Consider the following 16396-nt stretch of genomic DNA (forward strand, 5'->3'; position numbering starts at 1 on the left):
CCCACTCCCGTGATTTCTGGGAACATTCCTCCAGGCTTTGATCTGCATTCCCAATACACTCCAAGTTGGAACAAACTCATGGTTTACCACCTCCTGGTTGCTGCAGTTCAGTTACCACAGGCTCCCACCCCCTCCTGTATCTTGGGCTTCTTGGTCATGCTACAACTTCCATGGCACACCCAAAGGCTGTTTGTTGGGCATGATCGCTCATGCCATGTGCTCAGGCAACACGATGATGCTCTTATCATTCACATTAGGAGGCAGGAACATTGCCCATTGGCAGGACAGGACAAACATGTGTGTCCATATCCCAGTGGAATTTTCCCCTTGCCAGATTTTTATTGAGCATGTCAGCCTCCCCCTTTGATCTCCTGCTCTGGTTCATTTCTCAAGCACTAACACTGTCAAGGCAGAATCTGAGCCCAGATAAACTCTTCACGCTCCTGTCTAAACAGTGTCATCACGCCAAGACTGTGCCATCCCCTGGGCACACAGGGGACCAAGGGTCCCATGTTCTGCTGGAGTTTGTTCTCGTGCTGGTGCAAAACAGGAATGGAGCCAATGAAGTCATGCAAGTGAAAACATGGCACATTTGAGAAAAGAGCCAGGGTTGGACTCTCCCTTCCCACACAGGAATCTGCAGCTGGTCCTAGTCTGGTATCACCTGGAGCTGTCTCTAACATGGTCTTTACTGCCTTACTCCAGCCCTGAGGAGGAGACTATGCAGGCCTGTTTCTAACTCTGCTCTCCGTACCCCCACCAAATGCCTGTTCCAACTCGATAGATTGATGGCATTCGTTTCTTTTGTTTATGGTCCTCAAGCCAGTTTTCAACCCACACGAATGTTCATATGCAAGCTAGTTTGGATTCATTTGCCAGGTAAGATTTAATAAGACACAACTCCTTAATGAACAACCCAATACAGGACACTGAATGCCATCACTCCATCCCCTTATATTATAAAATGTCAAGGTTTTCAGGGGAGATTCGTTCCCCCCAAACCTTCAGAACAGTTCTGACTTTTGACTCTAGTCTGGGTGTCCCACTTGGGGTACCCCAGAACAGAGTTAGTCATCTGGAAGGCACTTTTCAGGAAGATTTGGGCCAGCTGTCCTCACTTGCAAGGATTTTTCAATTGCTGAACACTATCCCTAGCCTAAATGGAGTAGAAAAAGAACTGAAATCTCTGAAATCTCTCACATTTTGAATTTTACTTGGGCCTCTGCAATAACTTTCAAAGTGCATGATGGACAACCCCTTAGAAACCCTTCTCTCCTGTCCCCACCTGCACCTTAGCCAATGTCTGCCTCCATGGCATACCAGATTGCCCAGGGATGATCTTTGGAAGAGTTCATCAGAGGAATTATCCTTTAACCCTCTCTGTGCTTTTGCCCACCCACTGAATTGACGACCAGTGCCATCCTCTGCCAAGGACTAATGTCAACCAGGAGGACAGAAAGTCCTGGATGAACCAGGGCTAGTCCCCTTGTTGCTAACAGGTTGCATCCTGATGCCTTCTCAGACACAGGAGCTAAGCAGCATCCTGGGGGAACCATGGTGTCCAAACATTCAGAGGAGCTGCAGCTCCTCACCTACAGCCATCTGGAAATGGAGAGCTATATGTCAGGCAAGGCAGCTACCAAAGGAGCAGTGATGCTGCCTCCAACTCTCAGCATGGCAAAGCAAGGTCATGGCCCTATAAGCATTTGTCTCTCTACCAGAGAACTCTGTGGCCTGCTATGTCATGGAAACCCACCAAAGCTGCTCTCCTAGGAGTACTCTAGTCCAGACATGTTACTGCACTGCTTCAGGAAAGGCTTTCCACCATGGACCCAGCACACTTGAACATTGCCCAGAAATGTCAGCATCCCCTTACACAGCAGAGCTATCACTCCAGAAGGAATCATGCCCCAAAGCCACCATTACTGCAGTGCTGCCTCTTACAAGAATGAGATTTCCTTGGAGTGAAACCCTGTGCTGGACAATACCCCCAAAGATGGATGTTTCTGATGTCTGGGAGCTGATGTGGGTAGTGGTGGGTACTCCAGCACCAGGCAGGGGCACACTGCAGCAGTGCTGCTGCTCCATAACCCCTGACGGCTCCACCTGCCACGGGAAGTGGAATGAAAAGGGGGTGCAGGGGAGGAGAAGAGGACTGCTGCGTTCACATTCCCAGCACACACCCTTGCATTTTATTTCATTTTGCTTTTACGCTGTTTCTTGGCCTCCAGTCCCTTGAGTGGCAAGAGCTGCCTGGGAAGGGGAACCAACAGCCTGCAAGGGGAGGCCATGGTGTGGGTCCTGAGCCTGCTGTGCCTTCATCGATGCAGAGGCACAGTACTCCCCATGACGGTGAGTCCCTCTGCCCTCTGGGCCTGAGAAGAGGCAGGTGAAAGAGCCAGTGGCTGGGAAGGGGTCTGATCTTGCCGCTGTGCCCCGAAGCAAGAGGTGAATGGCAATGAACACCTGCCTTTGGCTGCAGTTTCTCTTCTTGGCACCAAGTGCTTGTGTTTGGATTCAAAGCGCGGTAACAAAGCCCTTGCCGGCAAACACATTTCAACATGTTATTATTCCCAGGCCGGCTTTCAAGATCCTCTTTCTATTCCTTCTGTACTGATTGCTCTTGTTTCTCTTGGCTCCCAGCTCTGGCTTTTCAGGCTTCATTAACTGGAATTTATTAGCAACTTTAAACAATCTTCCTGCTGCCAAAAAGAGAGAAAGAAAGAAAGAAAAGAAGGAAAAAAAAAAAAAAAGGAAGAAACAAAGAGGAGACACACTAAACTCCAGGCTGCTCCCTGCCTGTGTGAGGCCCAGGTCTGAACACCTCTATCACTGGAGGCTTTGCTTTGGAGGGACAGACCGGTGAGTGCCTGGGCTGGGACCGTGCCTGCTCATGGCGCAGCCTCTCCTGTTTCTGCTCTGTTTCCCCGCTGGAGCTGGAGGCTGGTGGTGACAGAGGAGAGCGCTGATGGAGAGCCATCAGAGAGGAGTCCTTGGTGGCGTTGCCTCTTTAAAGCTGGCTGAATCTGGTCTCTTGGCAGCCTCCAAGCATGAGTGCTAATTGCATCCGCAACACCTTCCTGAGCAGCTTGCAGTAAACACTAATGACTAACAGGTCCCAGCACACCTGAGAGGCCCATTCTCGTCGCTGAATGGATGGGTAAATAGAGGCACTGGCAGGGAAAATCACTTTACCAAGACCACACAGTGAGCAAGCAGTTGGAGCTGGAGCAGTCCCGGTGCCCTCAGCTGTGCCCTAACCACAGCGTTGCCTCCGGTCCCTTGTGCGACGTGGCCACTTGGTCTCCAGAGCGGAGCTGAGCCAGTGCAGAAATGTCCTGTGGGTTACAGCCTGGGTGGACATCATGGTGTGGCTTGGGTGATTGCTTCACTGTCCTCAAGACCCTCATGTGCCACCCTGCTCTCACTTGTTCCTCGGGTGCCCCCACCCAGCATGGGTGCGTGCAGAGGATTAACATACTTGGGGCTCAGGTGGATCCAGCAACCTGGATTTGCAGTGCTCCACAGCAGCCTGAAGGATGTGCAACAAGGCACATTTGTCCTCAAGTGCCCATGGGACACATGTGCTTCATATACTCATTTTTGCAGCTTTCTTTCCCCCTCCCATTTTTCCCACTCCTCAGTTGAAACCCAGCTCCATGCACAAGCTGAGTCTTGAGTCCAGCTGACTGACTTTCATGAAACTTCACCTTCATGAGGAGCCTGAGACAGTGCTCAAATAGAGGCACAGAAGGAGGAGGAATTGTAAAAGGTGTGAAACACCAGCCCTCCTCCAAGCCGCTGTGACCCTGGGCTGCTGGGACTAGATCTATCAAGAGAACAGATTGGCCGCAGCAGGGCAGGAGAGGAGAACTCTGAGGAGCTGGGGGAGGAGGCAGAGGAACATGGACTTTCTCTGACTGTCAGAGAAGATGAGGGTTACAGATTGCATTCATATGTGTTCGAGGACCAGGGCTGTCAGGAGTTTCTGGGATGTTTCTGAACATTAGACCAAGGTAAAAATGTCCCTAAAATATAAAAGTTTCCAGGGGACCTGAAAAGGAGATTTGAAAATCTGTGTTGAATTTGGCAAATATTTTTGGCTGAGGACCCTGTGATGTTTTTTTCAGAATGTTCAAGCATCTTTTTAAAGGCATCTTTGCAATAAAGCAAAGTATTCATTCAAATGGTATTTGAAATACCACTTTCTTTTCAAGTTTGATCCAAAGTAAAAGCGTAAAGGTTAAGAAGTAACCTGAAAATGAAACAAACTTTTCTCTTTCAGGTTAAAAGAACTTCTTTCGGTTGACCAAAGCCCCAGAACATCAGTTTTGGTTCACCTTGAATTGAATTATTCAAGTTTTATCTTCAGTTACTCGCTCAGTTTATCAAGAATGTAACAGGGAACATACCAGCGTACAAGGCAGGCTGGGGCTGTAAGGTCACCCAAAATCCCTGGAGATGAGAAACCTGCTGAAAGGTTTCCATCTAACTGAAGACAGGCACTTGCAGCAAGGATGGGCTGCCGCAAAGTCCTCTTCATTGTCAACCCTTCTCTGCCTGGAGGGCAGGCAAGTTGCATTACTGGTTGATGACAGCCCTATAAATAATGTACACATTGTCCCTGTCTAGATGTTGTTGAATCACTTTTATTTCCTGATAATATATAAAATTCCTTCCTCGCTTGATTTCATATAAATTAATTGTTTTCCATAAATGGGATTACTCTCTTATTGCAATCAAATTCAAGTAGGAACTTGGGTATGCATAGATATGTAACACTGCGGTTTCCGTTTCTTCTCCTAACTGTGATGTTTTTTCCTAGTCAAAATACCTTTGCTTTCCAAATGAGGAATTGTGGCATTTTGAACCTCTAGCAAAATGTCCTCTAACAACTTCCAATTATTTTTCAGATTTTCCTGTTTCAATTTTTCCTCTTCGTCTGTGTCATTCATAATTATTTTTGGCTGTGGGAAGCTGGCTCCTTTGGAGCCTATGAATATTTATTCATTGCTGGTTGAGACTGTTCTGTTTGTACATGACATGTAATCAGGACATGATTGCTTGCAGCAAGACAACTGTGAATTGTATACAACAGAGCATGGTCTCTGTGTGAAAAGCTGTACTGCCCCCAGTGAATGCTTTGGATGTCCACACTTCAACACAGATGTTGACAAAATGGAAAAAGAAAGGGTGCAAGATGGATGCAAGGTCTTGAAAACCCCACCTTCGTGGGGAGCTCGAGCTCCAAAGCTAAAGAATGAAAAAAAATGACTCCTGCTCAGTCTGTAAATGCCTAATGGGGAGGGGAGTTTGGGTAGCTGGGGTCCTTACAGGTCTAATGAATAGAAACTAAAGACAGATGAAGACGAGTTGCAAGACCATTTGAAATTAAAAACCTATAGCATGATTTGATAATGACAAGATTTGACCTGTTGTGGGAATAATGAACATCAGTATCTTGTCTGGTCTCTTCAGCCAAGACTGAATATTCAGAGAAATAAGTTTGTCTTTGCATGTGTGCGTCCACATGCGTATGTACACTTACCTGCAAACTCTTTTCTAAACGCACAGACAGGACTTTCTGCTCTTGATGGTGGTGCCTGAGCACGGCACACCATCGCACAGTGCAGAGGCTGATGTCAGTGAGGTGTTAGGCAGGTCAGCACCACAGTCTATGCACATCACTGACGTAACACTGTCATACTGAATGCTGATGATTCAGGGTTGCTCCACTGCAGAAAATGTGGACTAGTACATCTGGGAGATGAAAATGCCTCCTTTCAGGGTAGTGCAAACACCTGTTCTATAGGAAATTATGACATTTTGGAAAATGCCTTTTTTGAAATGTTGGTGCCATGCATGGCGGTGGCTGCAAGAACTGATTCAGTGAAGTCAAAGTGTTTCTTTTAGACAGATTAAGCTGAAGTAAGTGTTATATATACAGTAAGTTTACAACGCATATATCAAATGCAGCACTAATATTCGTATTTCATGCAATGTAATAATAGTGTTTTGAAGAAACTGCATTTTCCAACAGAAGCTATTGTGTTGAAAGGAGCAACAGGATGAGAATAATTGGAGGTACTTCCCATGGTCAAGTGGAATAAGACCATACATGTGCAATTTACCCATGCAGAAATGGCCAACCTCAATATTCTGTCCCCCAGACTCCCATTTCTGGGGCTCCCAAGGGATTCCAGTGATTTCTAATGCCGGCGGTTAATTTCCACACTTTCAGAAGTGGGGTCACTCCTTCACTGACACACAGTCACACGTCGGTCTCTGGGGACTGCGATTGCTGCTGTGTCCGAGTGTGCCTTGGCCACAGTACGCATTGGTGCACGATGGGACACCTCAGCCTCTGGGGCAAATTTATTTTACTTCAACAGCCCAGGCTCATTGCCCTCTGAATTGCAAAGTGCCCGGCAGCTAATGTGTCTCTGGACTGCAAGAGGCTGTGAGGGGAGCCCTGTGTGCAGAAGGGTGAATGAAGCTCCCTGTGTGCTGGCTCTGCTCCCGGGTACAGTGTTGATTTTTGCATAATGGATTGGGTCCTCTTTTATTTTGGCTTTTGGCACATGCACCATCTCTGCCTAATGGTACTGACCTCAGTCAACCCCCTAAACTAGAGTAGCAAATAAACCTTTTCCCAGCATACAGCCTCCTTCCATCTCAGCCTGTAGCCACAGTGACAGTACTGGGGGTTGCCACCAGAGCTGCAGGCACCGTCTCTAGTGTCCCCCCTGCCACCCTGACCATGCTCTGCCCGGCGCGGTCGCTCCATACTTACAGCTCCTCCAGGAAGCGCAGGTGACGGAGGGTGCTGGGCTGCAACCGGCTGATGTTGTTCATGCTCAGATCTCTGGTGGGGAAGAAAGACATAAGTCTCTGATCAGTCACGCTGTGGTTGGCACAGAATAAACCCCAATGCCAGGCTCTGTGTCCTCTCTCTGCTAAGAGGGAATACGAGAAGACCCTGAAAACAGCATTTCAGCATTAGCATCTTATCACAGCCCAGGTTCTGCCTGCAGAGGGATGGAGAGGAGTAACCAGAGAGAGACACTTGCTCCTTCAGGGTGGTCTGAGCTTCTCCAGGTTATGGAGCAAGTTAGCACATTTCCTAACAGCACAAGCAGTATTAGTGTCTCACAATTTTCGGAAAGTGAACAGGAAGCCCAGTGATGCTGGAGTAGGACAGTATGTCCTCAGGCCCAAAAGGATCTTTCTGTGACCACTGGTCGTGCCAGACACCACAGGGAATGTTTCCAGTGCATGGATAGACAGCTGCTTTTGAGGAGAGTGCGAGCCATGGAAGGAGGGGTACATCCTATTGGACAGACTTGCTCCAAACTTGAAAAACTAGAGAACAACGCCAGGAACAAAGGACAGAGGTTGGCTCTGTGGGTGACAAACTCTGAGTTTATGCGGTGGGAGGAATCTGTCTGATGGTGCTTGTCTCAGTCTTTGCCATCTCCAGCTAAAGGCTCACCTCCTGTCTGCTTAGGGTTTGACAGACCGTCCCAGAGGAGGCTGTGCCATGACCCAAGGGGTCCAGGGGGTGTGCTGAGTCTTCAGCCCTTAGCACATCACAGAGTCACTGGGACCTGCCCACTGCAGAGCTGTCATTGTCTTAGGATGTAAGAGTAGCAGCAAATGGTGCATTAGACAAGCTGGTAGTTGGAAAAAAACAAGGATGTTTCAGGGCTTCTGTATTGGGTTTGCATGGCAAGGTTTTGGTAGTGGGGGGCTACAGGGGTGGCTTCTGTGAGAAGCTGCTAGAAGCTTCCCCTGTGTCTGACAGAGCCAATGCCAGCCAGCTCTAAGACGGGCCCGCCGCTGGCCAAGGCCAAGCCAATCAGCGCCTCTGTGATAACATATTTAAGAAGAAGAAAAAACACTTTGAGAGAGAGAGCTTTTGCAGCCGGAGAGAGGAGTGAGAAGATGTAAGAAACTCTGCAGACACCAAGGTCAGTGAAGATGGAGGGGAGGAGGTGCTCCAGGCGCCGGAGCAGAGATCCCCCTGCAGCCCGTGGTGAAGGCCATGGTGAAGCAGGCTGTCCCCCTGCAACCCATGGAGGAAGGATGAGGGGGTGTAGAGATTCCACCTGCAGCCCATGGAGGACCCCACACCGGAGCAGGTGGAGGCACCTGAAGGAGGCCGTGGCCTGTGGGAAGCCCACACTGGAGCAAGTTCCAGGCCGGACCGGTGGACCCGTGGAGAGAGGAGCCCACGCCAGGGCAGGTTTGCTGGCAGGACTTGTGACCCCGTGGGGGACCCCATGCTGGAGCAGTTTGCTCCTGAAGGTGTGAACCCTGTGGGAGAGACCCACACTGGAGCAGTTCGTGAAGGACTGTGTCCCATGAGAGGGACCCCATGCTGGAGCAGGGGAGGAGTGTGTGGAGTCCTCCCCCTGAGGAGGAAGGAGCGGCAGAGACACCGTGTGATGAACTGACCGTAACCCCCATTCCTCGTCCCCCTGTGCCGCTGCAGGGGAGGAGGGAGAGAAATGGGGAGTGAAGTTGAGCCTGGGAAGGAGGGAGGGGTGGGGGGAGGTGCTTTAAGATTTGGGTTTATTTCTCATTGCTCTACTCTGTTTTGCTTGGTAATAAATTAGATAATTTTTTTTTCTAAGTTGAGTCTGTTTTGCCTGTGACAATAACTAGTGAGTGATCTCTCTCTGTCCTTATCTTGACCCACCAGCCTTTCGTTATACCTTTTCTCCCCTGTCTAGTTAAGGAGGGGAGTGATAGAGCGGCTCTGGTGGACACCTGGCCTCCAGACAGGGTCAACCCACCGCAGTTCCAAGGCTCTTCAGGAGGTCTGATACTTGATAGCTGCAACCCTGCCCTTGTGAGCAGCTGCGCATGAAGAAAACCGCGCTTGTTACTGTCGTGGTTTAACCTGGCAGGCAGCTAAAACAACCACACAGCCATTCACTAACCCCCCCACCCCTTAACAGTTTAATATGAGAGAAAAGGAAGTAAAGAAGAAGAATACAAATAATCATGATAAAAGAATATACAAATAGCACAATTGCTCACCACCTGCAGACCACTTATGCCCAGCTAGTTCCTGAGCTGCAATCTAAACCCCTGGCCAGCTCCCCCTGAGCACGATGTCATACGGCATGGAATGCCCCTTCGGCCAGTTTGGGTCAGCTGTCCTGGCCGTGTCCCCCTCCCAGCTCCTTGTGCACCCCCAGCCTCCTCACTGGCAGGGCAGTGTGAGAAGCCAAAAAGTCCTTGACTTGGTGTAAACATTGCATAGCAACAACAAAAATATCCATATGTTATCAACAGTATTCTCATCCTAAATCCAAAACACAGCACTATACCTGCTACTAGGAAGAAAATTAACTCTATCCCAGCCAACACGAGGACAGTTACCCAAGTCTAGAGCAAGCTGTGAGCATTGATTTTTGCAACTATGAGGAAAGATGAGGCTGAATTAAAAGCTGGCGTGGTTAAAACCCATGGGAATAGATGGGACAAATCCCGCACCGAGCAACACAATCCTAGTCAAATGTCATCTAAGGCACTGGGTAGACTCATGTGAGGCAGAAGGGGCTATTTTTGGTCATTGTGTGTAGACGGGGCACTGCTGGGCTCCTTTGGACCGCTTAGACTAAATGGCAGAGGCGAACAGGTGTCTCTCTTGGAATGTGAGAGTAAGGAGGCACAACATAAAATAAAGGCATTTTACTTTACTCTTTCTTTCTGTAAATCTCACAGACTTGTGAGCCTAAGGAAGGATGTGTCCTCCTGCCCTCCCACTCCCCACTCCCCCATCAGTGGGAATCTTGGTGCTGGACAAATGCACGGAGGAAGGAGGCTTGTGCCAAGGACAAGGCCTGAAGCAGGAAAGAGAAAGTCCCTCAGCACAACCCAGCCATACCAAAGGGACCTCTCTGAGCTGGCTGCCCTCTGCACAGCACACTGTCATTTTAACTGAGATCCCAAGCTGTGAGACTGCCAGTCACGTATCAAATACCCTGGAGCATCACAAGATGGCTTTGAGCTCTGCGTACGAAATCGCTTCTGTGGAAAATAGGTTTATTGAAAAAAATTACTCAAATTCCTTTGTATTCTTCAGTGAGAAAATTCCCAAGTTCTGCAAGCAAAGAGGCTTACAAAGTTTGGGAGTGTAAACTTCTTCATTTTGCACCGTTTTCCACAAAAAACCACCACTACTTTCTGACCAGATCTATTTGACATTGGTGGAGGCAGGTTACACCTAGGGAGAGTCTAAAGCCTGCCTTAGCAGTTTCTCTGGAGATGTGTCCTGTGACAAAACTGTGCAGTTCCATGAGCCCTATTTGAAGATACTCCTGGCAAAGTTTGGGGTTTTTCTTTATAACTTTTTCTTCTCCAAAGAAGTGGTGGAAAAATCCCCAAAAGGCCTATGAGAATTCAAAATTCTCTTTTCAGAATGAATGCAAAAATAAAGTTATCATCTGCATTGTTCTGTGTGCAATGCTGCATTCTATGTTTGGATGATCCTGGGATACAATAGAAGGGTTAAAATATTATTTTGTGCTGCTTCTATTTTTACTTTTAAATCCCTAAGGGCAGTTGCTACTTAGCACCCATTAAAACATCTTTTTTTCCTACATCAAAGTGTCTCCTGTTTATGTTGTAATGAATCAGTCTGATGTTTTGACATGTTGTGAAACAATGTAAAAATAATGAAAAATAACATAAAATGAAAGGCTATGAAACAAAACACAGATCTGAAACATCCAAGATCTCCTTGAAACTCTGAGGCATATTCCTTAAGTTGCCTTCTGCTGGCAGTGTAGGGAATACTCCTTGCTCACCACAGGAGACACTTTTCAAACCTCATTGAACTGCGTTTTGGGTGCCCAGCCCTCTCCTAGGCATGATGGGGACAGCCGCCTGTCCCATGGGCAGGGGGTTGCAGGGATGCACAGACCCATCAGTCCCACCCCGCAGCATGGCGGTATGTTGCTGGTGGTAATGGGGAGGTCAAACATGTTTTGACCCCTTCTTTCCTCCCCCTTGATCCATACCCTGAAGAGGAACAGAACACACTGGTATCTGAAGAAATCTTCCCAAAGGCAGAGAAGAAATAATATTATCCCATCCCTGTGACAGCCTCACAGCTCCACCTCGCATGGCTTTTCTTTAAATGCCCTGCTCCCCTCTGTCTCTCTCTCTTGCTGGCTCCTGGCCATGGCCATGTCTGAGGGAAGGGGCTCTCTCCCACCATCTCTTGGGGCAGTGAAGAAAAATCCAGCCCTGATTTCCAAGGCTATTACATGGGGAACATTTTGGGTCATTTTATTTAAAACTCCCTGATATTTTGGATGTTTGGATGCTGTGACGGTTTCCAGTTCTCCAGGACTTGAGCGCAACACATCTACACTCACAATACTGAAAGGGGGAGGCCCACAGTGCAAACCCTGGTAGTGGTCTGCTAGCTAATGGACAGCAAGGCAAATATGGTGCTAACAACTCGGCTTTACTGCTATCTGTCCAGTGAGATATCCCATAGGGCCCCCACACCAGCTCCTGTAGAGCAGCGGGCTTCACACCTGGCTTGCTAAGGTGGAGTTCCTGGACTGGCCATGAGGACAGCATGGAGGGGATGGTGCAAGGACAGATGGTGTGAAGGAAGAACAAGTTCCTCCAAGGGCTGGAAATGAACTTCCTGAGCACAGTCCTGGAGCCAGTGATTTTGCTAGCCACAAAAGTACGAGATGTTTCTCCACAGGCTGTCCATGCTTGTGTGAAAGCTGAGGCACAGGATTCTTGTCTGAAGTGTTGTGGGAGTAAATATTTGACTTATTACTCATATAAAGTTGTTGTTGACTTGTTGCTGCGTTTTCCCAAGCTCATGCTTTTCCTCTTAGTAAGGTTTCTTGTGTTGTGTACTTCCCCAGTGCATGCAAGAGTGGAAATGCTTCCTGTCAGAGTAACTGGAGAAGCTATTTATCTCTTCAAGTGTCTGGGCGTGGTTACTTCAGTCAGTCACATTTAGTTAATTTTATAAGGAACCCATGGTATCTGAACCTTGTTGGATTCTTTTATTTTTTCAGCAACATCTGGCAGAAGATTAGGGATTCATGGACTAAATGGATTAGGGACTCCTGAGAAAGCTGACCTTTCTCAGCTCTGTCAATGACTTTGACTTTCAAAAAATAGCTCTCTCTTTTAAGTGACTAGCATCCAGTAGAGTAAAACAAATGTTGGGTCATTCATATCTAAGCATGGCTGTTGTCATCTGCACTGGAGAAACCACTACGAAGATGGGGATCGTACCATAGCAGGCATTATAGAAATGAACAAAGAACATAATTCAGATCCCACAGTCCCTTAAACTCTAAAAGAAATCAGAAATGTAGGAGAGGAAATTAGGTGCTGCAGCTTCACCCAGGCTTGCAATGTAGGACCAGCCAAGGAACTGTCCAGATTCTTGCCTTTGAGTTCATGCGACCACACTGCATTGGTGCACTGGGACAAGTCATCCCTCTCCTGTCCCAGAGCTCCCCTGTTCCTCTTTCCCCATTGACTGGCCTGTCTGTCCTCTCTGCAAGCTACCAAATAAAAGCAGGAAACCTTCTGCAGTCAAATCATTGTGCATGGCTATGGTCTGAAATGCTGACAGTAAAGTGAACTACTCCACTACTCCCAGAACTGAAACTGTTCTGGTATCACCCCCATTTACTCATGAAGCAATGTCTTTTAAGGCCTCTTGCATTAGGTGTTGAAATTACCTATGCTTTCAAATGGCACTGCACCAAAGCCATCATGGCTATAATTACTGTGATTTAACATCCCCCCCTTCCCCAACTAATTCTAAACATTTATTGTAAGCATTTCTAACTTGTACCTGCAGGAAAACTGAGACACAGTTCATGGAAACTGAGCTCATGTGATTCAGCCTCAGACCTTACAACTCCTCTGGCCCTCGAGGGGTTCCTTAAATTATTTGCTTTGATGTCACCTTCTTTTATGAACAACCTTTGATTATTCACTGATTAGCTGATCTTCCTTACCAAAAAATGATGTGACACACACCATGTTTTGGGTACCCCAGTAGGACAGTCTGCCATGCTCTCCACCAGTGCTATGAGAGGGTTACCACAGTGTTTTAGTTCAGGGATGATATGAGCTTTAAAGATCAAAGGAATTTATCTCTGGCATAATTGCTTGGGCAGGTGGGATGCAGGCTGTGGTGCTGGTGCTCTGAAACATGGAGCCATGGATGTCCCTGCGGGGAGCAGCACAGTCCCAGCAGACACTGTCCAGCTCTGGTGAAGGCACTTGGAGGGCCTCGTAGAAGTTCGTGTTCTTAGGCCAAAAGGGAAGGTTTTTATGGTACAATATGTGGATCTGCATGAAGGGCACCCTGTGATACTTGCACAAGATAGGCTTAAGCAATATCCCCAGGATGTACCTCTATGGACAGTGGGATTGATGTGTCTAACACAAATTCAAGGTGTGTAAAATCTGCCCACAAAAGTGAGGAGAGATGATCGCTGCCCATCACTCCCAAAGCTCCTGATATACTTCTTCCCAGACTATAAGCAAAGTATTTCCCCAGAGATGCACTCTAATGTGAATTAACACAAGCAGAAGTCAATAGACCTAAAGCAAAACAGGTTGAAGCCACACTGGAGTAACACAATGAGATTGTGGCTGCTCAGTCAGGAGAGTTTGAAGGTGAAATCTGCAGTGATCTGCAGTTTTGGCTGAAACCAAGCACATAACCTTGAGATCTGCAAAGTGCACGACTGGCAGAGAGATGGTGCTTTCCTGGAAGCAATGACAGGTCTAGGAGATTTCCTCCAGAAAGAGCAGCTCCTAGCTATGGCTGGTAGAAGACATTCCCCAGCCATCTCTCTCTGTACTCCAAAGCGGCATAAAGTCTGGTCACTAGCTTCAGTCCCCCAAGGTGCTCTCCAGTGTGTCCCTCTGTCACTCAGCATGACAAGAAGCCTGTGTCCTCCTGCTATGAGAGCAGGGGGAAGTAGCTGCCTTCAAGCAGATCTTTGATCTACAAGGTTTCTGCAAGTTCAGGATGTGGTTTAAGGGGCAGACCTTCAGGGAGTCAGCAGTGGGGTACTTTATGGGATTTTGGCTTCTTTCATACCTCAGTGAAATCCCATGCATGTGGCAACAGCTGGAAGTGATGACAGACATTGCCCAAGCCACTGGACAGGATTTTCAGTATTTAGGGAAATTGACATTGTGCTCCTCTTTTGTAAGGAGGCAAGGTCACCCCAAAGAACATATCTGACTGCTATCCTCAGGTTTTGAGCCTGCAGGAAGCTACTAAGAATCTCAAATGGTGACTATCTTCTCAAACCCTAAAATTCTCCACTATATGACTATCTTCTCATTTTTCATGATGTTCAGGATATTAATGTCCAGCATGGACTTAGCCTAGCTCCTCTCAGTGTTGGTGCTGAACACATGGATTCCTGGACAGTAAAAAAGACCTTCCTTACACTCAAACAGTTGAGCAGAAATTTTTATGATTGTGGGGAGAAGCTAATGACCTGGTATCCTCTTGATGAATTAATTGCACAATTACTGCATTAAGGCCTCCCAATCCAGCAGTCTGATTTCTGGGGGAACTGTACAAACCAGACCAAAATTCCTATCCTTATCCTGGAAAGGTCCAACACTAGACCTGTTCTTGCAAGACATGAGACACTCTTGTCTCTCTGAAATCATCAGGAGAAGAGCAGTGTCTCTACCTCTCTTCTGGCCACTCTCATTAGCATCCAGGGAAAAACGCACAATTACACCACCTTTAGAAAAGAAGCCCAAAGGCAATAAATGATGGGTTTAGAAATTCTTCAGATTATACTAGAGTGATTCATAAAGGTTCTTGTTATCTCCTTTCCTCTTTATCTTGAAATCTCCGAGGTCACCACAAAATGCCTGAATTGCTCGGGGTAAAGCTGGGGCTGATGATATAGAATGGTACTTGGAACCATAGAGCCAGCTGAAATTTTTCCTAAAAGCCTGCAGGTTGAAAACTATGCTAAAGGTAGTCTCCATAAAGAAAAGGAGAAAGGGAAGATAAAGAGATCAAAGCAGTAAGAGCTCATTTGCATTACACCATATCTGGAGGCACCAGCCCGGCTTCAATCCCATATCACTGCAATAGGCAAGAGCAGAACGTGTTTCTACTCCCACCTCTCCATGTTTGAAAACAGATCAGTCATCTTAGATCATCCCCCATGTGTAGGCCCTATCCGAGATCTCCACAATGTTTCAATAATAAAGACTCAGCCAAGGCCAGTTTGCCAGGGTGAGATTAAGCCCATCCCTGCACCAGCAGGTCTTCAGAAGTCTGGTCTGTGCAGTGAACAGCAGTGACCTACGGCAAGCACAAATCTCATACCACTCTGGCTACTCCACTTCCAGCTCCTCCCGTGGCTGCCCTGCCTTTGCACCGTGTTATGGGCCCTCCACACATGACAGCAGAACGGGGCTGAGCAGAGGAGTAACGCATTTCTGCCCATGGGAATGGCTGATGTGAGAACAAGAAGAAATAAGTTTTAGAAACCACCTGCCTGGTCAGGGCTGTCAGTGAATACCATCTCATCCCAGGGCCCACAGCGTCTGCCAGGGGAAGGGCTCTCCTTCGACAGCAGAGGAGCAAGGAAGGTGTGGGGTGCACAGCCAAAGGTAGGGAGAAGGGCAGATCATGTGGCAGAATCAGCTGCAGCCACGTGGAAGAGATGTGGCTGAGAAGCAACAAGGAGCTGCCTCCAGAAGTCATTGTGCCATGGGACAGAGATGAAACTTGGCTCAGAACATGAGGGCGTTTTTTCCAAAAAGGCAAAATGTGAATCTTGCTAAGCGTGCTCCTAAAGATTTTTCTCATGGGCTCCGTCTCCTGGCTGCAACTGTCCTAGTTGCTGGAGGAAAGTCTGCTTGGCGATAAGAGCGGAAAACACTTGTGCTGTGACAAGGGAGGGAGAAGATGGCTTGTCTTGCTGGATATAGCTCTTATGAGCATTGACATCTTCTGGTCTACAGGTGTGCAAGTGCCCTGGTGCTTCCAGTGCCCGTTAGCACAGAGCTGCTTCGACTGGCGTAGGGGTGTCTCATACACCAAACTGAGGGGGAGGCTGATGGAGCCTCCTCCCAGCCCCTCTGCTTTCACCTTCCAGACAGACCTGTCAGTGCAGCAGGCTGCCCTGGGTCAGATGCTGGGCAAGGACTCTATTTTCCATTTCTGATGCCATTCTGCATGTTCATGTTTTTGGTGATTCCCATGAAATAGAAGTACAGAAAGTATTGTTTTCGGTTGATCAAAATAATAAAAAATGTGTTGTGGGTTTTTTTCCTCCAGTTGTGACATTAAAAAAATTATCCCAGAAAGGACATTCTAAACCAGAAGTCATTTGAA

At 47.7% G+C, this 16396-nt stretch overlaps 1 protein-coding gene across 1 annotated transcript in view; it reads right to left on the reverse strand.

The window, feature by feature from the left end:
* The window catches only part of LGR6 (leucine rich repeat containing G protein-coupled receptor 6), a 150988-nt gene that overhangs the window by 88362 nt on the left and 46230 nt on the right, over positions 1 to 16396 (reverse strand). The window contains 1 exon segment of the mRNA XM_054803854.1: positions 6794 to 6865. Coding sequence (XP_054659829.1) covers positions 6794 to 6865 — 72 coding nt within the window.

The sequence above is a fragment of the Grus americana genome, chromosome 25 (genome assembly GCF_028858705.1).
Source record: "Grus americana isolate bGruAme1 chromosome 25, bGruAme1.mat, whole genome shotgun sequence".
NCBI lineage: Eukaryota > Metazoa > Chordata > Aves > Gruiformes > Gruidae > Grus > Grus americana.